Source organism: Symphalangus syndactylus, chromosome 11, assembly GCF_028878055.3.
Source record: "Symphalangus syndactylus isolate Jambi chromosome 11, NHGRI_mSymSyn1-v2.1_pri, whole genome shotgun sequence".
NCBI lineage: Eukaryota > Metazoa > Chordata > Mammalia > Primates > Hylobatidae > Symphalangus > Symphalangus syndactylus.
Window position 1 is genome coordinate 129780041 of NC_072433.2, and position 23138 is coordinate 129803178.

General features: G+C 48.0%; 1 protein-coding gene across 2 annotated transcripts in view; it reads left to right on the forward strand.

Moving 5' to 3' along the window:
- The first annotated feature begins 5587 nt into the window (after positions 1–5587).
- ATP2C2 (ATPase secretory pathway Ca2+ transporting 2) overlaps positions 5588–23138 on the forward strand; it is an 89659-nt gene continuing 72108 nt past the window's right edge. For both annotated transcript variants that reach the window (XM_055299737.2, XM_055299738.2), the window contains exon 1: positions 5588–5764. In XM_055299737.2, the coding sequence (XP_055155712.1) occupies positions 5666–5764 (99 nt within the window). In that variant the 5' untranslated portion in view covers positions 5588–5665. The remainder of the gene's footprint in view (positions 5765–23138) is intronic.

A 23138-nucleotide genomic window follows, 5' to 3' on the forward strand; every position in this document is an offset into this window, starting at 1 on the left:
CCTCTAGCTACAAGAAGCCCCGCTCTCCAAGCCCCATCCTGCTCACTTTTCTTTTCTTTTCTTTTTTTTTTTTTGAGGCTGAGTCTCACCCTGTTGCCCAGGCTGGAGTGCAGTGGCACCACCTCGGCTCAGGGCAACCTCCTCCTGGATTCAAGCGATTTTCCTGCCTCAGCCTCCAGAGTAGCTGGGATTACAGGCCACCATACCTGCCACCATGCCCGGCTAACTTTTTGTATTTTTAGTCGAGATGGGGTTTTACCATGTTGGCCAGGCTGGTCTCGAACTCCTGACCTCAGGTGATCCACTCGCCTCGGCCTCCCAAAGCGTTGGGATTACAGGCGTAAGCCACCGCGACCGGCCTCACTTTTCTTCTTAGTGTCACCTACTGTCCTAGTCTCCTTGGGCTGCTGCAGTAAAGCTCCACAAAGTGGGTGGCTACAGTGGAAATTTATTCTGTCTCCATTCTGGAGGCAGAAGTCTGAAATCAAGGTGTGAGGGGGGCTGTGCTCCCTCTGGAGGCTCCACAATGGGTGTGGGGAGATTCCTCTTGCCTCTTCCAGCTTCTCGTGGACCGAGGTGTTTTGCAGCTTGTGGTCAAATCCCCGCCTTCGTCTTCAGGTGGCCTTCTCTTCTGTCTGTTATCAGGCCACCAGTCACTGGATTTAGGGCCCACTCAGTTAATTCAGGATGATTTCATCTTGAGATCCATAATTATATCTATAAAGATGTTTTTCCAAATAAGGTCACATTCACAGTTTCCAGGAGTTAGGACATGGACATATCTTTTGCAGGGGACATTATTCAATCCACGGCATGCACTGCCTGACTTTGCATTACACATGGATTTGTCCGCAGCCTGTCTCCACCATTAGATGAGATATAGGAAAGCAGGGAAAGAGTCTTGTGTTCCCAGCTCAATCGCCAGTGCTACATGGCAGGTGCTGAAAAATATTTGTTAAGTGAACGAAATGGTTTTACCTTTCCAAATCCCAATGTTCCCATCTATAAAATGATTATTGCCTGTGTGCACAGCTATTGCAAAACAAACAGAATCGAGGGTTTATGCAAGGAACCATAACTTCCACCTAATTCTTAACATTAGAAACAAATTGTACAAAATATACTTTTGTACAGTGTACCATTTCCAAAAAGGATGTCTTCAATGCCACTCTTAGAGAACTTTTGAGTGAAGTTTGTTACCCAACAAAATTCAGGTGCCTTGAAGTTGCATCATGGCTCCCAGCAGGGCGCATTGCTGGGGATAATTTATGGGCAGTGAAAAGACACCACTTTGACATAGAGAGTGAATGAGAGTTGCAGATCATGACCTCATTGTTCAAGGTGCCCAGAGCAGACATTTCGAGAAAGGCTGGATGCCTTTGGTTGGGTCCCACCCTTGGCGTTCATCGTTGGCCAGTGGGGCAGAATCACTCTGAGGCGTTCAGCTGCAAACCCCAGAAAGTTCTCTAGCCAACTGTCTTGTTAGATTCTTTGCAAGTGGGCTGTAGCATTTTACAGGCTGAAGGCAGAAAAAATAAACAAAAAACTTGAAAAAACAGAATCTTGAAGTCTGTGGGGATGACCACAGAATCCAAACAAAGTGACAGAGCTCAGAAAGGTCGTTTAAGACAAACATAAATAGCAGGTGTAACTGACAAGGAAATGGACAACACACAACACAACAACCAACTCAGAAGGTAAGAGCTTGGGCAAGGAGTGGTGGCTCAAACCTATAATCCCAGCACTTAGGGAGGCTGAGGCAGGCAGATAGATCACTTGAGGTCAGAAGTTCAAGACCAGCCTGGTCAACATGGCAAAACCCTGTCTTTACCAAAATAAACAAACAAATAAATAAATAAATAAATAAATAATTAGCTGGGCATCATGGTGCATGCCTGTAGTCCCAGCTAATCTGGAGGCTGAGGCACGAGAATCGCCTGAACTCGGGAGGTGGAGTTTGCAGCAAGCCAAGATGGCGCCACTGTACTCCAGCCTGGGCAACAGAGCAAGACTCAGTCTCAAAAAAAAAAAAAAAAAAAGAAGAGAGACAGTTTGGATAATTAAATTACTTAGAATATAAAAGAATGCAGAGTTTAGAAAAACAAAAATTAAAGTTGGAAAATTCTTTAAATCTGGAAAAGGAAACCAAAAGAGACTGTAAATACTCATCTGTATTTCTGAAGTGTTTCCAGGTAGCTCCCAATAGAACTTTCAATGAATTGTTTATTCCAAAACCAAAGTAAAAATTGAGAGCAAATTGAGTGCTTGCCTCAAAAGGCACAGAAATAAAACATGAAAGAGGATGACAGAAGTCAATCTAACAGTGACAACTATAACAATGTAGACACAATACATTTCCCTATTTTTTTTTCTTTTGAGACGGAGTCTTGCTCTGTCGCCCAGGCTGGAGTGCAGAGGCGCGATCTGGGCTCACTGCAAGCCCCGCCTCCCCAGTTCATGCCATTCTCCTGCCTCAGCCTCCCAAGTAGCTGGGACTACAGGCGCCCACCACCACGCCTGGCTAATTTTTGGTATTTTTAGTGGAGACGAGGATTCACCGTGTTAGCCAGGATGGTCTCGATCTCCTGACCTCAAGATCCGCCTGCCTTGGCCTCCCAAAGTGCTGGGATTACAGGCATGAGCCACTGTGCCCAGCCTACATTTCCCTATTATAAAGCAAATCATTCATATGAAAGTTCCATTAAATATAAATTTTAATGATCTGCGGTTTATGAGAGACATATTCCAAAGTTTTTTGGAGTATTTGCCATGTTTCAGGCACATCATTTACCATAACCAACACTGGTGGAGCCTAATTTACCTAATTTTACATACCACAAATCTAATTTACAGGCCTGGGCAACATAGCAAAGACCCCATCTCTACATAAAAATAAAAATTAAAAAATTAGCTGGGTGTGGTTCTGTGCACCTGTAGTCCCAGCTACTCAGGAGGGAGGAATGCTGGAACCCAGGAGTTCAAGCCTACAGTGAACTATGATTACGCCACTGCCCTTCAGCCTGGGCTACAGAGTGAGACTTTGTCTCTAGTATGTACATGTATATATCCACCACCTAGAGTTTCCTTCTGGAATGCCCTGGGCATTTTCGAACCTAGCTCAGGAATTCCAGCCTTGACATCTCTGGGCTGGAGCGGAAGCCATGGTGGTAGGATCCGAAAGGCTGGGCTTTCACATCCTCTGCTCCAGGGATGGTGATCTGCCTGGAGAGATGACATCTGGTTAACAGCTTGGAAAAACATGAAGATGCCAACAAGGCATTCTTCTTCCCGGGATCCAACGTCATCTTAAAATCACAGAATGCCAGTTGGGAAGGACCTGAGAAATAACTGAGCCAAGTTCCCATATGTTCTTTTATATCAATAATATAGAAATGCCTGAGAGCCTGCAATGTCGGGTACTACTACATCATACTACTGGGTACTCTACCTGTGCAAGCACTCACTCAGCCTGCACCACAGGATGCTGAGGTTGGCTGGGCGATGTCTCCTCCTTGTTCCTCTACAATACTCTTTTTTTTTTCTTTGACATGAAGTCTTGCTCTACTGCCCAGGCTGGAGTGCTGTGGCACAATCTTGGCTCACTGCAACCTCCACCTTCCGGATTCAAGTGATTCTCCTGCCTCAGCCTCCCAAGTAGCTGGGATTACAGGTGCATGCCAGCACACCTGGCTAATTTTTATATTTGACAGGGTTTCCCCATGTTGGCCAGGCTGGACTTGAACTCCTGACCTCAGGTGATCCGCCTACCTTGGCTTCTCAAAGTGCTGGGATTACAGGTGTGAGCCACCTTGCCCAGCCTCCTCTACACCACTCCCCACCCTTCTTTGGATTCTCTGCCCAGGAGCCTGCATCCTTGGCTCTGCTGCTCTCTGGCTTTTGATCTAAGCAGTTGCCCTCTGCAGAAGTTATCAGCTCCCCAGAGCTCCCCCTCCAGGTAACTCCTCTCTCATCTGGCCCTTCAGGCCTTGGGTGGGAACAAAGCCACTTCTCATTCCTTGCTAGTCTTCATTAATGGCACAAGTGCTTCTGGTTTATCTACATCATCCCCATACCTTTGTAAAAAGTCTGTTTCTCAAACTCTCCTCAAATTACTGTTTCCTACTGGGACGCTGACTCATACAGGTAGGTAGTGACGTCCCCATTTTATGGATGAGTAAACTGAGGTGGAGAGAGGTGACGAAAGTTGCCCAGGGTCTGAAAGGAACGTTCCTGGGATTCAAATCTGGACTCACTCACATCAGAGGTTTGCTGTTACCATTATTCCTGCACCTTTGTTGAAACTGGGGACTGGGGGCAGGCTGATACCGTAGCCTTTATTTCCTTACAAGAGGAAGATGCAGGAGATACAAGAAGGGGCACTGGAACTGCCCTGCAGGTTTTCGTGGGCTGGAGTCAACCCTCGGGAGCAATTGAGGTAGGTGGCAAATATTTGCTCTAAAGGGGTGGCTGAATTTCACGGACAAATGCAGAGGCCACCTCCTGTAGTCTGTAAGTAACTTCTCTGTAGAGATGAGGAAGCCAGTGGGAAGGCGGGTGGCACGGCCTTCCCCAGAGCCCCCCCGCTCTGCTAAGTGCTGGGTCTAGTTACGGATCTAGTCCTACCTGAAGCCAAGGAAAGCCCTGGCACTTCAAATCACCCACTTGGCGGCTGGCAACTGTCTACACTGCGTATGGACTCACATACTTTGGGAGCCATTTGAGCCCAGCACCTTCTGATGATGATGATGTGAGGATGGTGTCATGGGGACACCAGCACATTCTCTACGCCAAGCCCTGCTCCAGACCTTCCTGTACAGCACTGTCCGCTGGGGCCTCTCAATGTCACTGTGAAGGAGGCGCTATCGTGGTGGCCATTCTGCAGAGCAGTAAACCAAGGCGCAAAAAAATGTAAGAAACCTGCTCAGGTCCCACGATGAGCAAGAGCGGCGCTCATCCTGCAGACGAGGACAGGGGCCCTGACCATCCGAGACCGTGCAGGCGCCAAAGGCAGCAGGGCTCTCAGTCGCCCCTGTTCCTGGACTCACTTCCAGGGCCCTGGAGGTGGGGGTCTTAGCTTTCTGCTGCTCCCCGCTCAATGACGTGCTAGGTCGCCGAGGCTCAGAAAGGCCACGTGACCCGTCCAGCGTGCACAGCCGCAGGTGTGAGTCTGAGTCAGCTCCAACCACCTCGCTCCCGGTGCCTTCGAGCGGCCCACCCTGGGTTCCTCAAGAGGATCACCTGGGGCTCGTGAAAAACCCAGCTCCCGGCGGCTCCAAACCCATTGACTGGGCAGGGAGGGGTCTGGGAATCCGGATTTTAAACCGGCATTTGCTTCTCCACCTCCCCCACTCCAGGTGATTCTTAGGATCTGCAAGTTTGGGAAACAGCCCAAGCCCTGAGGCGACGCAGCCGCTCCCTGGGCCTTCCATGACCAGCTGGCGCTGTCCCCAGGGGCCCTGGGGTCCCAGGCGAGCTCGCGGGGCGGGGCCGGGTGAGCCGGCACCTCCCTGTGCGCAGCCCCGCCCCGGAGGCGGGGCCTCACCTGCCGCGGGCAGGTAGACAACTACCTGGTAACCGAGTCTGGCCCAGGAGGCTTGGGCGCGCGCAGCCATCCCGGGCCTCGCCGGGGACCGAGGGACGCAGGCAGCGCCTGCGCCCGCTCACCATGGTCGAGGGACGCGTCTCCAAGTTCCTGAAGAAACTCGGCTTCTCGGGCGGGGGCCGCCAGTACCAGGCACTGGAGAAGGACGAGGAGGAAGCCTTGGTGAGTCCGGGCGACCCCGCGCCGGGCGTGCGACCCGACCCCCCATCCCCTCCGTCGTAACCGTCCCCGACCCGAGACCCCGCGTTCGCGCTGCGATCCGCGAACTCGCCCTCCTCCCCTGGCTGTGAAAAGAAGCCTTCCTCACAGCAACCGCGCTCTCATCTGTGCTCTGGCGCGGGGAGCTCAGCATGGAACCCTCACGTGAACCCATTTTGCGGATGAGAAACTGACGCCGAGAGTGGTTAAGTATATTCCCTAAGTGGCACGGAACTAGGAAGTGACCTTCCTGGCTGGGAACTTAACCTAGGTTTCCCCGACTCCAGAGAACTCAAATTCCTGGGTCTCCAGACTTGGGCTGCTTTATGGATTTTTAAAACTTAACTTGGAAAATAAAATTAGACGGATGCAAAAAACAAAAGATTGCTGAAATGTTGTAGCAATAATAGAAGCAAAGTTGGAGCTAAGGGACCTCCCAGCCTCACTTCCTACCGTCAGGTGCTTTTAGAAAGCCACTCAGAGCTATATGCCTGCTTTGCAACCTCCAGGGGACCCTCTGGGATAAAGTAGCAGGGTGCCAGGGCAGGGCGGTTCATGAGGGAACAAAGTGGCAAAGCTGTCAAATAAAGCCCCTCCTGTTCCTTGGATTCTTGGAAACCAGGGGTGAAGCCAGGTTTGAGGGTGACCCAACACCCTTCTTTTTAGCTTCGCAAACAGAACTCCTTGCATGCTTTAAGGTCAGGGGGGTACTGAATTTCTGTAGAAGCGTTTCTCTGCACACCAGAGGGTCGTTGTACTTTTTTTTTTTTTTCGTTTACGCTTAAGCAGTAATTCAAAAATAACATTTCTGAACGAGTCTCCTGGGTTGCTAATGAGAAATATGACTTGCCGGTGGCCTTTTGACCAGTGAAAGGAAGCTTCAAAGGTAAACTTAACTTTTAATTAAAAAAAGAAATTAGCCGAAAAAATATTTGACTTAAAATTTTATTTTTTTCTCCCAAAGAATACTAATGGTCAAAACATTTTGTTTGTGAGATTAAGTATTCGTGCTTTTTTTAAAATAGTGTTTTGTGGTTTTTAAAAATAGTGTTTTATACATCCCTATTGATGTAAGAATTCTGGTGTTAGGGTGGTAGGCCACAGGACCACGTAAATAGCAGTTTTTGAACAGTCTTGATTTTTCTGAAGTGACGTGTTAATAATGATAGGATATAGAGTTCAATTAATTTGCTGTGATCCATTTCTCTACTTGTCTGATATGTTTTGCTAAAAGAGTTTGAAGTTTATTTGCCATCACAGGTTGCCTTTCCTACGTTGCCATTCCTGTTTTTTTCCTCTCCATCTTTCGATTTTTGCATCAGGCCAGGTATTTTTCAAACACTTCTGATGTGTAGTTGGTTACCATCAGGTTTCATAGGATGTCCAGGAATGCAGGTGCATGGATGATGTAACCTCAAGGGAGATGCTGGGGAGAGTCTGATCTCTGTGCCAGGTGGACACATCCCTCCAAAGCTTTGCAGAACAGTTCTCAAAGTTCCGACAGGTGTTCAGCCGGTCTGTCAGTGTGCTCTCCCACCTGGCTGTGGACCGGGGTGCTCTCAGCAGCATCCTGAGGCCCTGGGTGCATGACGATGGGCAGTGTGCAGTGCCAGGAGGAAGGTGATACCGGCACTGGCACCACAGGCCAGCTGAGAAAGAAGGCATGCTGTCTCAAGAGGCAGCCTTGTGCAAACCCAGGAAATGACAATGAAGATCGATGGGAAGCGTGAGGAGGGAGGGAGGTGGGGAGGCTGGGAGGCTGGGCGAGGCACTCACTTCCTGCCAAGTTGGCTTAGACCAGAACACCTCCTTTGCTATCATACTCAGGTCTTCTCGTTGGAACTCCTTTCTCCCAGGGTTTGGAAAGGAGGCAATATGTGTTGAGGTGATCACTTTTACAATAGTTGGAATTGTCTTTTTTTTTTTTTTGCGCTATTTCATACTAGTTTATCTAGGGGTTCCATTTTCACTCCTCAGTAGAACCGTCTTTTATGAGCACTAATTATATGCCACATCCAGAATGCCTGTAGGAGGCCTCTAAGCCCTCCCCTCCCCCAGCCACTTTGACCAGTTACCAGTTCTACTAGTGATTCTTACTGAGAACCTGCTGTGTCTTCTCTTGGGCCTCTTACCTCTAAGGTAAGTTTTACTCTCATCATGTGATCAATGAGGATGTGAGGCTCCTAGTGGGGCCACGTTCGTTTGCTCGGTGAGCGTTTCCTGGCAGCCAGTTTTGCCAAGCACTGAGGATACAGATGTGTACAAAACAGAGTTCATAAAGGAGGCCAACGGACAGCTGAGAAACCAGGAGATGCTTTATTTTGAGACCCAGTGGTCTTAGGTGCACTGGAGAATCAAAGAGAAGAGGACCAGACAGAGGACTGGTGGTTGAGAGGGGAACTGGAGACGACCCCATGTTAGAAGCACTAGAGACTGGATTTCAGCATTTCCAGGAATGGAAAGAAAGGTGTTTGATCCGGGCGCAGTGACTCATGCTTGTAATCCCCACACTTTGGAAGACTGAGGCAGGAGGGTCACTTGAACCCCAGAGTTCAAGATCAGCCTGGGCAACATAGCCAGATGCCATCTCTGCAAAAAATTAGGCGTGGTGGTGTGCACCTGTGGTCCTAGCTACTTACCAAGCTGAAGCAGGAGGATTGCCTGCACCTGGGAGGTCAAGGCTGCAGTGAGCTGTGATTATGCCACTGTGCTCCAGCCTGGGCAACAGAGTGAGACCCTGTCTCAAAACAAAACAACAACAAAAAGGTCTTTGCGAGGCCTCCTTAATTTAGTTACTAGAAAAAGCTTCTCACTGCTGACCTGAACGTTAAGGTAAGGAAGAGATTGGACCAGAAATTCCTGCTTCCTGGGTGACTCAGCGCCGACTCCGGGGAAAGCTGTCTCTGCCCCTCAGGGCTCCCATCTCTTAACTGAGGCAGGTATAGCCCCAGCCCACTGCCTTCCTGGCTGGCGAGCAGATTCATCCTTCTGGGCTCTCCAGGGTGAGGCTTGGATCCAACAGACGCATGTAGTGACCACCCATCCATTCAACTTAGATTCACGAGGGGGCTCCCTGTGTGTTGAGTGCTACCTGCTGGAGTTGGGGCTGATAAGGATGCACAGCTCCCTGCTCTTAGGTATCCCAACCGCGAGGCAGAGACAGGCACCCAGCAACAGTTCACTGTTTAATGCCGATGTGTAAGAGCTGGGAGAAAGACGTGATGTTTAAGATGAACAGGAGTGGCAAAGAGGGAGCTGGATGAAGGGCAGGGGTTGACAGCGAGTTCTAGACAAAAGACGGAGAGGCGTTGGGGGTGGTAGGACGAGCCTGCAGAGGAGGGTCATACGGAGCCTTGTCGGACCGTGGACTTTATCCCTGGAGCAGTGGGGGATTGTTGAACGGTTTTAAGTCAGGACATGACAGTCACTCATTTATTCCCAGATGGGCCAAACATTAGAACTGTGATAAAAAAACAGGCACAGTCAGATCTGTGTTTTTAAGAGATTACACTCGGTTACCGGAAAAGAGTATATGCCTGGGAATTCTGAGGCTCACAGATCATTAGTGTTTCTCAGAATTTAGCAACATGTGGGCATCTTCTTAAACGTACTGCAAGCCCACAGTGTTTTTGTTTTGTTTTGTTTTGTTTTTTCGAGACGGTGTCTCACCCTGTCACCCAGGCTGGAGTGCAATGGCATGATCTTGGCTCACTGCAACCTCCGCCTCCCAGATTCTCCTGCCTCAGCTTCCCGAGTAGCTGGGAATACAGGCGCCCACCACCATGCCCAGCTAATTTTTGTACTTTTAGTAGAGACGGGGTTTCACCATGTTGGCCAGGCTGGTCTTGAACTCCTGACCTCATGATCTGCCCGCCTCAGCCTCCCAAAGTGCTGAGATTACAGGCGTGAGCCACCGCACCTGCCAGTGTTGTCTTAAATGATTTGTACAAAAGTGTGACTTCAAGTAAGTGTAAGTATAAAACTGTAATAAACATAACTGTTTGCTTTATAACTCAATTACAAAGTCAAGTTCAATTTAGGCCGGTTGCGGTGACTCACGCCTGTTTTCCCAGCACTTTGGCAGGCTGAGGCGGGCGGTTCACTTGAGTTCAGCAGTTCAAGAGCAACCTGGCCAATATGGTGAAACCCCTCTTTACTAAAAATACAAAAATTAGCCAGATGTGGTGGCAGGCACCGGTAATCCCAGCTACTGGGGACGCTGAGGCAGGAAAATCCTTTGAACCTGGGAGGCGGAGGTTGCAGTGAGTCGAGGTCACGACACTGCACTCCAGCCTGGAAGACAGAGAAAGACTCCCTCTCAAAAAAAAAAATCAAGTCAAATTTATAATAAAATTATAAAGTACAAATAGAACAGCCTTATTTTGATATATTGGTGATGTCTATTAAAACTCAATCAGGCTGGGCATGGTGGCTCACGCCTGTAATCCCAGCACTTTGGAAAGCTGAGGCAGGCGGATCACCTGAGGTCAGGAGTTCGAGACCAGCCTGGCCAAAATGGCGAAACCCCGTCTCTACTAAAAATACAAAAATTAGCTGGGTGTGGTGGTGGGTGCCTGTAACCCCAGCTACTCAGAAGACTGAGGCAGAAGAACTGCTTGAATGCAGGAGGTGGAGGTTGCAGTGAGCCAAGATTGCGCCACTACACTCCAGCCTGGGTGACAGAGCGAGCCTCCATCTCAACAACAAGAACAACAACAAAAGAGACTGGAAATCAAAGCCTTCTTTGAATCTCATCTCGAAATGAGATCTCATAACTTCTGCCATATTCTATTCATTTGATGCAAGTCTAGCTCCAGTCTACACTCAAAGGGAAGGGGTTCCACAGGCCATGGGTACTGGGAGGGACTGATGGCTGGGGACTGCCTTAAAGGCTGCCCATTGGAATAGTAGAAAGAAACACTTCCTTAAATGACATCATTCACGTTAAAAAAAAAAATCCAGAACCACATCTGACATGTCATCTGCTCACTACTTATCTAGTTTTGTTAGTGTTTTCATTCATCATGAGTTCTGTTCTTTAAACTCTTTTGGACTTTTGATTTTGAAAATACTGATGCTAAGAATGTCTGCTAACGTGTGTATGTACAAAATGACATTTACATTTGTCAGGAATTTGTTTGCTAGTTTCGGATAATCAGACTCAAACTCAAGTCCAACTGCCAGCAAGCAGCCTGCGAATGCCAATTTTAAGGCTGTCATCTGATAACCGTAGAACTGGCTCGTTCACTTGACGATACTGTTGGGCGTTGTTGAAAGATATTTCTTCCTTTGGTATCTATTTGTATTTACTACTACGCTTGGTGCTCATTGGCTGTGCCAGCTGCTATGTACAAAGACTGGATTCATGTAAGGCACCTGCTTGCAACGTGACTACACTTCTCAGTATTTAGGTATCTTAGAGTTTTCTCACGGATTCCACAATTGCGCGCTGTGCGATGACTCAATTCTCCTGCTAACCTTTCTCTCTGAGCCATTGAAGCTTTCAGTGTGTGTCAGCCTTCACTGGGACACTACAGTGTGTGCTGTGATCGTTGTCTTGGATGCAAATATGCACACTGGTGTTATGTCACAGTCCTTAGCTGTAAGTTGCCGCCCACTCGAGAAGGTCTGTGTTGATCAGACAGTCATTGAAACACATATTCAAGGTTAATAAGTTCTCAGAAAACTTGAAGGCTCTTGAGAATACGTCTGAAGATGGCATCCCGGAAACCCTGCCCCCAATCCTAATGTGACAAGCTTTTTTTTAATAAGGGTAAAGAATCCTAGAGTCCCAAACTCCTAGGGAGAGGAAACTAGAAGGAACTTCCAGTGTGTTAAATGGTTGCTGCTTGGTGGCCATCATATTAGGGGTGGGGACTGGGAGCTGATGGGGGGGTCCTGTGTTTTTCATTTGTGTGCACACAAGTTGTTTGTAGATTGGGTATTTCTCCTAAAGCAGAGGCCATCTGGATGAGAACACAGGCAGCTGCTATATCTTCAAGGGTTGACATTCAGCTGCTATTTCTCTTTCAGGGAAAAAGAAATACAAGTTATGAAAGACCCAAGAGTTTGGGTTTTATTCCCACCCTACCTAATAATCTATCAAAAAGGAGAGAAAGGGAATTAGCAGAAAGCTTATTCAGGGACTTCAAAAATCATATAGAGTATTTAGATGAAACTGTCCAAGTTAGATGTTGAGAAGGATGGTATTTGGATGGTTGTTTGAGGGTTAATATAGGCACCTGGTAAAAAGGACTTGTCTCATATCAGATACGATGAAAACAAATACTTTAAAACAAGAAATGAGATATTCAAAACATTAAAAAATGCCCATGAGTAGATGTTTGTTTACACATATTCTGGGATATCTAGATAGCAGAATTCTCACAGGCACTGAAACAGATGCTGTAAAGCATATGTAATGACACAGTGGACGGCTATGATTCTATCTAATGTTTTTAACATGAAAAACGTCAAACAGAGGCCGGCGCAATGGCTCACTCCTGTAATCCCAGCACTTTGGGAGGCCCAGGTGGGTGGATCACTTGAGGTCAGGAGTTTGAGACCAGCCTGACCAACATGGTGAAACCTCGTCTCTACTAAAAATACAAAATTGGCCGGGCGTGGTGGCACGTGCCTGTAATCTCATCTACTTGGGAGGCTGAGGCAGAAGAATCACTTGAATCGGGGAGGCAGATGTTGTAGTGAGCCAAGATCATGCCACTGCTCTCCAGCCTGGGTGACAGAGCAAGAATCTGTCTAAAAAAAAAAAAAAGGAAAAAAAAAAAGAAAAATGTCAAACATACAGAAAAACAGAAGGACTAGACAGCTGTCTGCTCACCCACGTGGATTCCACGATTCTTTTGCCATCTTTGCCCTGCATGAAGCATCCTTCAGTGGAAACAGGTGGTTGTAATTTCTTTTGGAAGAAAACAAACTTTTACAATGTGCAGAGAATAAAATGTGGAAAAAGATCATTTTGAGCAGCATTTTTATCTTGGGATGACAAATTTTCTTCTTTGTAATCTTGTGCATTTTCCAAATTTCCAGCCACAAATATGGTTTAATTTTGTAACCAGAAAAAAAGGAGATGTGAAAAATAAAGAGGAAGTTTGAACAAAAGAAGGGGAGAGAAAGGATTGTGGGTTTTTAGGTCTGTGTTGCCTTTCTGGGCTGGGTGGGCGTAGCTGGCTGGGAGTGGTGCTGTAAACAGCATTATTAGGCAAGAATCCAGATCCCCAGGGGTGGTGGTGTATGAGCGGCGCCAGCCCAGCACTTCGGGTGCCAGTCGGAGAAAGAGGTGGATGGGACAGGGGTCTGTACGTGGCCATTTGGGGGCTCCCACAACCCCTTGGGGCTTCCCAACACAGAGATACGTAGTTTGGGTCAGCATATTTGAGACTTCCACAGGGGAGTTTGGAACGACCAAGGGCAGGGAGGAAAGGTCTCTGGTTCAAGGAAGGCAGGTGAGGTGATGAGGTTGCCATGAGGGCAGGACTGGCTACAGAATTTGTGGGGCAGACTGCCAATAGCAGGAAGACACTTGCTTCTGTCTTCTATGATGTCTCCCTTGACTGTCCTCGTGAGTTCCACTTGCTATAGATTATTGGTTTCCACCACACAAGGGATTACTACTGGGTGAGTGTAGACCAAGTGTATTCAACCCAGAGCCCGAGATAGCTTTGAATGCAGCCCAACACAAATTCGTCAACTTTCTTAACACATTATGAGATTTTTTTTGCAATTTTTTTTTTTTAAGCTCATCAGCTATCATTAGTGTTAGTGTATTTTATGTGTGGTCCAAGACAATTCTTCTTCCAATGTGGCCCAGGGAAGTCAAAAGATTGGACATCCCTTGTGTAGACCCTGCCAGGCGTCCCCCATCGGGGAGGGCAGTCATGGTCACTGGGTGGAGGGGAGAGATGCCAAGTTGCAGGAATACATTGTCCCATGGGGCTAAATTTCCACATACACATTCAGATCCAATGATTATGCATTTCAAGATGGCACCTGTGGAGCATGAAGCCTCAAGCCCAACACCTGTCCTGCATGGGGATCTCTGTGCAATTGCACTGGCCTCATGCCCATGAGGCTGGCCCTGCTGAAGGGTTTTTGTTGGAGAGGAAACATCCAATCGATACCTCCCCTGTGGACTGTCGGCGATTCTTCTGGATTGTCCTGGGGTTAACCTGGATCTGTGGACACTTCAGAGGCTAATAATCCCAGCACCTCTCGTCTCTAAGGCATCTCACATGATGGTGATAAGAACACGGGAGACTTAGTAGTGGAAGTCGTGTGCTAAGACTGAGTGAGTAGTGGAAGCCGTGTGCTAAGTCTCAGTGAGTAGTGGAAACCGTATGCTAAGTCTTAGTAGTGGAAGTTGTGTGCTAAGTCCTAGTAGTAGTGGAAGTCATGTGCTAAGTCTTAGTAGTAGTGGAAGTCATGTGCTAAGTCTTAGCAAGTAGTGGAAGTCATGTGGTAAGCGGGAGCTGGTGGGAGCTTTCAATCCAGATCACCTGTCTTCCCTCTCACTGCCTGGTAAGGTGGAGTGGGCCGGAGAGGCATCTTTGTTGTCAATGAATGTGAATTCCAAAGGTGTCCAGCCAGCTGCCCTTGCTAGAGACTCCACTTCCTCACAGCTCATGCGTTGTCTCAGTTCTGGAGGCCAGAAGTCCAAGAGCAAGGTGCCAGAGGGTTGGTTCCTCCAGAGGTCTCTCTGCTTGGTTTACACATGGTCGACTTCCCCGTGTCTTCATACGGTTGTCCTCTGTGCATGTCTGCATCCTAATCTCCTTTTGTGTGGACACCAGTCGTATTGGATAAAGGCCCCACCAATGACATCATTTAGCTGTAATGACCTCTTTAAAGGCCCCATCTCTAAATACAGTCACTTTCTGAGGATATGGGGTGTGGGGTTTAGGGCTTCAGCCCGGGGATCGTCGGGGGATTGGACAACTCAGTCCAACACCAGGTTCTGTGTAGAAATTGACTTGAAAGGTATTTTTTTCTTTGAGGAGCTGTGGGCCACTAGGAGAAAATGTGTAATTGTGTCTTGAGGCTACAGCCCCTCTGGAAATGCTTATCACATCTGCCGTCTGCCCCAAGTCCTCAGGAGATGCGGGGATGGTGCCCCTCTAGCTGGGCCATATTCCTATGACCTTCCCTAAGACTTCCCTGTGGCCTGTTGGAGAGAGGAGAGCTCAGCAGAGGATGTGTTGTTTGGCCCACCTTGAAACTCAAGTGCAGAGACAGGGAAGAGAAGGGCCCAAGATCTGTGATTCCAGAGACCCAGGGGGAAGAGATGACAGGCAGGCACTGCACCTCACTTTCCTAAGCCAAACCAAGGACGCCGACTTGCAGGCTAACTAGAACTGCTTATTTCACCCTCATGCACTTCTCAGGACCCTCCCCATCTTTGCCTCTCCAGCTGGACCGAATGTGGGGGCTCTGGGTGTAGGGGAAGGAGTGTTGACCTGAGCAGTCACTCTTAACTAAGAGCCGTTGGTATAGGGCAGACAGGGCCCATCCGTTGTCGGCCATGTGGATTTAGGCAGATGTAATAATCTCTCCACATTCATGTGTCCTGGTGTGAAAGTGGAGGTGTTGGGTGCAAGAATGGAGGGCAGCGCTGGATTCCGCTTCTGACTGCTAGGTTCCTCCTCCCCCTGGCTTTTTGTGGAAGCTGTGTTGGGTAACAGATCTAAGCATTCTACAAAGTTCCCCTCATTACGCGTCCCTCAGTGAATGTTAGTAATCAAAAAAGAGTAAGTGAGGGAAGGTGTTTAAAACTATCTGCACAATACCTTGTTCACAAGATGATGATGTTTTTAAGAATCCAGCCCTGCCTTGCTTTGACCTTGGGTCATGTGCTAGGGCGCTGTGTCCATAGAAAGCGCTCAGTGGTAGGGGCAGGACCGACTAGGTGATTGTCAGGCTCAGTGCAAAACGGCCCCCTCCTTGAAAAATGACTAAGAATCTCAAGAAGGCGGCAGCAGAGATTGAGCAGAGTGCAGGCTGCCGTGGACACATGAGACCATGAACGTGGAGCTGGCCCTGGTCGCGAGGTACCTGGCTGGAGACACCAGTGAGCTCTTGCTGTTTGGGGTTCTGTTTTTCAGCCTGTACTCCAGCCACTCCTGTGGCCCTCACCTACTTTTTTTTTTTCAACTTTTATTTTAAGTTTCGGGGTGCAGGGTACACATGCAGGACGTGCAGGTTTGTTACATAGGTAAACATGTGCCGTGCTGATCTACTGCACAGATCATCCCATCACCCAGGAATTAAGCCCAGCATCCATTATCTCTCCCCTTCCCTCCCCTCCCCTCCCCTCCCCTCCCCTCCCCTCCCCTCCCCTCCCCTCCCCTCTCCTCACCTCCCCTCCCCTCCCTTCCCCTCACCTCCGCTCCCCTCCCTTCTCCCCTTTCCCCTCCCCTCCCCTCCCCTCCCCTCCCCTCCCCTCCTCTCTCCTTCCCTTTCCTTTCCTGATAGGGTCTTACTCTGCCATCCAAGCTGGAGTGCAGTGGTGCAATCATGGCTCACTGCAGTCTCAATCTTCCTGGGCTGAAGTGATCCTCCCACCTCCCGAATAACCGGGAATCCAAGCACACAACCGTGCCTGGCTGATTTTTGAACAGGTGGGGTTTTGCTGAGTTGCCTAGGCTGGTCTTGAAGTCCTGGGCTCAAGAGATCTGTCCATCGCAGTCTCCCAAAGTGTTGGGATTACAGGCGTGAGCCACTATGCCTGGCTGATTCTTTCTTTGGATGACATGTCCTCCAAGTGTGGGCTGGGGACCAATAGCGTGAGCATCACCTGGGAGCTTGCCAGAAATGCAGAATCTCAGGTTCCACCCTGGAACTACAGAATCAGAAACTCTGGGCTGGGTCCCAGCAATCTGAGAGTCAGCAAGCCCCGCCGGGGTGTTCTGAGGCTCCCTGGAGTCTGAGCACTGCTGCTCTGGATGATTAGCTTCTCTGCGTGTCTCAGATCCATCCTCCTGTTTGCAGGCCCCTTGCAGATACTAGAGACAAAAGAGTGAGCAAAGCGCTGATCCTCCTGGGTGGGGCTCATGTTCTGGTGGGGAAGGAAGATGTCTATCAAATAATTCCTCCAGTGAGTACATAATTACACACTGAGATAAGCCCCGGGAAGGAAAGCAGAGCATGTAAGAAAGAAGGTAGGCGTGGCCTGGGTGTGGGTGATGGGTGGGAATGCTACTGTGAAAGTCCAGTGCCATCTGGGAAGACTTCCTGGAGGAGGTGGCAGGAAGTCAGAGAACTAAGCCTTGCATTTGGGCTACACGTACTCCTGCATTTATTATTTTTATTTTTTATATCAGCCACATTTGGCATGCCCTGGAGCCTACAGCCTGACCTGCAGTAGATTTCAGGAAAGATAGCTGGCCCCCCTCCCCTGTGATCTGGGAGGTGCCTGTTCCCCAGGGAAAGTCTATAAATAGCCAGTGTCCTTCAGCAACACCTATCTCACCAGGCCTTCTCCTCCTTCTGCTCCCTCCCCCAGATATCAGCATATTGAAATTTGAGTGACAGTTTTGCCTTCACTTATTATTGAATTCTGCTAATAGTAGTTGCTGTTTATCTACTATCTTGTGTGAACCAGGAATTGTATGTTTTTTCTTTTTTCTTTCCATTTTTCCTTCCTTGTTTTCCTGTCTAAACTTGTCTTAGTTTTTTTTCATAAACCATAAATAAAAATTGGCACAATTTAAAATTCCTCCTTCAGTCCCCACTTAATGGATCCTTATTTCCCCCCTTGACTTGGGGTTGGGGGAGGCGGAGGGAGGAAGGTCCTGTTTGTTTCTGATCAGTTTGCAGTAATCAGGTCACTGTTTGGGTGTTCTTGGCCCCTTTTCTGTGCAAGTCTAGAGAGGCTGCAGGATTGTGGTTAAGAGCACGGAAGTCTACAGCCCAGGCTGCCTGGATGCAAATTCTAGTTCTGCCACTTGCCAGCTGGGAGACCTTGGGCAAACTTAATTTTCCCTGCCTCTGTTTGTTCTTCTGTACAATGGGGTAGTAACTAACTGTACATACATCAGCGGGTCTGTTGTGGAATGGAGTCATTTAATACGCATCAGGCATGTAGGGTAGCACCTGGTCATGGTGATTTTTATTAGCAATAATTATTTAATTATAAGTAATTATTATTATACAACTACAGGCTGGGCTTGGTGGCTCACACCTGTAATCCCAACACTTGGAGAGGCCGAGGCGGGCAGATCATGAGGTCAGGAGTTTGAGATCAGCCCGGCCAACGTAGTGAAACCCCATCTCTACTAAAAATACAAAAATTAGCCGCGTGTGGTGACATGTGCATGTAATCCCAGCTACTCAGGAGGCTGAGGCAGGAGAATTGCTTGAACCTAGGAAGCGGAGGTTGCACTGAGCCAAGATCATGCCACTGCACTCCAGCCTGGACGACAGACAAAACTGTCTTGAAAAAAAGAAAAAATACTAAAAAAAAAATTATACAACTACATAAGTGTCTTTTCCCTCATTGATTCACACTGGGCACACTATTCTGCCCACTCCACGCTCCCATATTCCTACAGTGTATGTGGTTCAACACATCTTCAATGGTGGTGTAGGCATTTGTATTTAACCTGTATCCTGCCGACAGTTAGTTGGTTTCCTTTTTTGATTTTTAGAACAATGTTATAATGAACATATATGGATATACCATATTGTTTTGAATCCTTACAAAAATCCCTGTAGAAATCTGAGGGCTAGAAAATGAAGTAACTTGCCCAGGGTCACACAGCTCTTCATGGAATTGGGCCCAGGGCTGCCCGAATTCTGAGCTCGAGTCCCCTGGACTCCTTGTCAGTGTTAGGAATATCTCTGCTTCAAATGCATTCTTCTTTTTTTTAGAGTTCTGGGATACATGTACAGAACGTACAGATTTGTTACATAGGTATACACATGCCATGGTGGTTTGCTGTACCCATCAACCCGTCATCTACATTAGTTATTTCTCCTAATGCTATCCCTCCCCCAGCCCCACACCCCCTGACAGGCCCTGGTGTGATGTTCCCCTCACTGCGTCCATGTGTTCTCATTGTTCGACTCCCACTTATAAGTGAGAACATGCGGTGTTTGGTTTTCTGTTCCTGTGTTAGTTTGCTGAGAATGATAGTTTCCAGCTTCATCCATGTCCCTGCAAAGGACATGAACTCATCCTTTTTTATGGCTGCATAGTATTCCATGGTGGACATGTGCCACATTTTCTTTATCCAGTCTATCATTGATGGGTTTCAAATGCATTTTTCACAGAAACCTCCCCACCGTGTTTTAAGAACAGTTGGATTGACTTGACTCATGCCTCCCAATCCCCTCCCTTTTGCCATCGGGTCAGTCCTGGGGCAGGATGGGCACCCAGGTTCCTCCTGGCATGGGGGCTGATCTGTTTAGCTCAACACCATTGCAGCCAGGGCTCAAAGGCTGACCATAGGAATGGCCAAGCCATGGCCAGATGTGGTGGCTCATGCCTGTAATCCCAGCACTTTGGGAGGCTAAGGCGAGAGGATCACTTGAGGTCAAAAGTTTGAGACCAGCCTGGCCAACATGGCGAAACCCCGTCTCTACTAAAAATGTGAAACATTTAGCCAGGCATGGTGGCAGGCGCCTGTAGTCCCAGCTACTTGGGAGGCTGAGGCACCAGAATTGCTTGAACCCAGGAGGCAGAGGTTGCAGTGAGCTGAGATCTTTTTACTGCATTCCAGCCTGGGCGACAGAGCAAGACTCCATTTCAAAAAAAAAAAAAAAAGGAAAGAAAGAAATGGCCAAGCCAGGAGGAAGAGCTGCCTCTCTTCCTGGACCATCCAGGCAAAAGCAGCCTCAGGAGAGACAGGCAAGAGTCTACAGCTGGAGACAGAGGTGTGCCTCCTCTCCCAATGACATGCTGGGATCCAGCACTGGGCCTGCCCTGGAGCAAAGCTAGAGGATTCCTGGGAACCACTGTCCTTGTCATCTTGGGCACAGCTCAGTGGGCTACTGCTTTCTGCTGCTCAGGCCACAAGCAGGTCCACTAGGAACCAGCCTCACTGTCCTGAAACTGAGTGTGAATCAGTGCCAGGGAGGCCCAGGTGTGTGTCTAGAGGCAGAGATGTGGGCTGGCAGGAAAGCCTGCATCAAACCCTCACTCTACACTCACCTGCCGTGACCTTGGGCAAAGCTCTCAAATCCAGGGCCTTGGTTTGCCCATCCAACAAAATGGGCACAGCACCTGCCAACTTGAACTTTTGGTCAGATAGACGAGCGAAGGTGCACGTGGTGACAAGCAGCCGTGTCTGGTCCATAGTACGTGCTCAGCCAATGCGGGCTGAACTCGAATATAGGAATGAACCTGTTTCTTCCCAGCCATACCATTATTCTGGAATCATTTCTTCACTTATTGTCTGGAAATAATTTCAAATGGACAGAAAAGTTGTAAGAAGATGATAGCATAAAGCCATTTGCACATCCTTCCTCCAGGGTCTCTCAGCATCGTTCGTACATTCCTACACTGGCTGTATTGTCCTCAGCCTCACCGCCCCAATTTAGGCATAAATTGCAGACATGATACTCTGTTATTTCTGAATACATCTGTGTGTGTGTGTGTGTGTGTGTGTGTATGTGTGTGTGTGCTGGTGGTGGGGGTGTTGGTTGTTTTTTTTTTTTTTTTTTTTGAGACAGCGTCTTTCTCTTGTCATCCAGCTGAGAGCAGTGGCACAATCTCAGCTCACTGCAGCCTCCAACTCTCAGGCTCAAGCGATTCTCCAACCTCAGCCTCCCCAGTAGCTGGGACTACAGGCATGTGCCACCACACCCAGCTAATTTTTGTATTTTTGTAGAGACTGGATTTCACCATGTTGCCCAGGCTGGTCTCGAACTCCTGAGCTCAAGCAATCCTCCCGCCTCAGCCTCCCAAAGTGTTGGGATTATAGGTGTCAGCCACTGTGCCCAGTCTATTTTCTTTAAGTGACAATCTTCAGTAATCACAACAGAGTCCAAAAATCAAGAAATGAATATCTACGCAACATGACAGTCCAGTCCACAGGTTCCAATCAGCGTTGTCCCTGTAACAGGGAAAGGATGTGGCTCTTAGTTGCAGTGTCCCCCTGGTCTCCTGTGTGGAACACTCCTGTGGGTTTTCCTTGTCTTTTGTATTCTCGACCTTTTTAGAGATTCCAGACTCAGATTCCAGGCCCAGGGACATCATAGGATGTCCCTTGATTAGAGTTTGTCTAATGTTTCCTTGGGATTTGGCTCAGGTTACGCACTTCTGGAGAAAGCCTTGTGGCCTGATACTGTGTCCTCCTTAGTACATGGTACTGAGAGGCCCACCCAGCTATTTGTCTCGTTACTGGTGGTGGTAACTTTTGCCCCTTGGTTAAGACAGCATCTGCCAGGTTTCCCTTAATTAAAGCTATTATTTTCTCCTTTTTAATGATTAAGTATTTTACGAAGAGACATGTTGAGACTGTGTCAGTATCTGATTCTCATTTTCACTCATTAAGTTTGGCATGCATGGACAATGCTTGGCTGAATGGATTACTATCACACTGTTTGCTGAATGGTGATTTTCTAATTCCGTCTACATTAGTCCCTTCTCACACTGCTATAAAGAAATACCTGAAGCCAAGCGTGGTGGCTCATGCCTGTAATCCCAGCACTTTGGAAGGCCAAGGCAGGTGGATCACTTGAGGTCAGAAGTTCAAGAGCAGCCTGGCCAACATGGTGAAACCTGGTCGCTACTAAAAATATAAAATTAGCCGGGCTTGATGATGCATGCCTGTAATCCCAGCTACCTGGGAGGCTGAGGCAGGAGTATAGTTTGAACCCAGGAGGCGGAGGTTGCAGTGAGCTAAGATTGTACCGCTGCACTCCAGCCTAGGTGACAGAGTGAGACTCTTTCTCAAAAAATGCACACATGAAAAGAAGAAATACTTGAGACTGAGTGATTTATACGGATAAGAGGTTTGCTGGGCTCACAGTTCTGCAGGCTGTACAGGAAGCACAGTGGCTTCTTCTGGGAAGACCTCAGGAAGTTTCCAATCATGGTGGGAGGCAAAGGAGCAGCGAAGTGTGTTACATGGTGGAAACAGGAGCAAGAGAGAGAGCAGGGGGAGGTGTCTCATGCTTTTAAATGACCAGATCTCATGAGAAGTCACTCACAATGGTGAGGACAATACTAAGGGGATAGTGCTAAACCATTCATGAGATATCTGCCCCCATGATCCAGTCACCTCCCACCAGGCCCACCTCCAACATTAGAGATTACAATTGGACATGAGATGTCAGGGGGAACACAGATCCAAACAATATCACCACCATCATCATCATTCTCCCTCATTTACGGTCTTCTATAAGGAAGAGCTTTCTCTTCTCCCTGTTGACTTGGTCATTTATTCATTGATATCAGTAGGAATGCAAGGACTCTGTATTAGTCCATTCTCATGCTGCTATGAAGAAATATCCAAGACTGAGTAATTTATAAAGAAAAGAGGTTTCATTGACTCACGGTTCCACATGTCTGGGGAGGCCTCAGGAAACTTACAGTCATGGCGGAAGGCACCTCTGCACAGAGCAGCAGGAGAGAGAATGAATGCTGAGCAAAGGGGGAAGCCCCATATGAAACCATCAGATCTTGTGGGAACCCACTCACTCTCATGAGCATGAGGAAACTGCTCCCACCATCTAATCACCTCCCATGAGGTCTCTTCCCCAACATGTGGAGATGACAATTCAGATTACAATTCAAAATGAGATTTGCATGGGGACACAGAGCCAGGCCATATCAAAGTCCTAGTTGATTAAATATGTTATGATTTGTTACTATCAATATTTATTTTGATGCTTGATTGCCTTAATTTGGCCAATGGGAACCCCTTCAAGGTGGCTGCCATGTCCTCTTGACATTTTTTCCATTATTCTTTGAACACTTCTCTTTCTGGCATAATGAGAAACTTCAGCTTCATTTTGTACTTTCTGTACCTTGGCCCTGGAAAAAGCCATTTCTCCCAGGATCCTTGGCTCTTTTTACCGGAAGAATTATATTTAGAAAGCAAGATCTGGTAGTCTGTGTTCATTGTTACTGGGTGCCATGGCTCCTGGGCCCTCTCAGTGGAGGGGGTGTAAGTGTGCGTATGTTGTGAGATCTATATTTAGTTTTATATCTGTCTGTCTCTATATCTCCATATATTCCAGCTCAATAAATACCACAGGGTCTGTGCCAGCTCTTTGTATATTTTTAATTCTTTTCACTAACAGTAAGAACACCGGCTACCATTACCATTAGTATATTTCCTTATTGCACAATTTCCCTGTATGTAACCCATCTCCT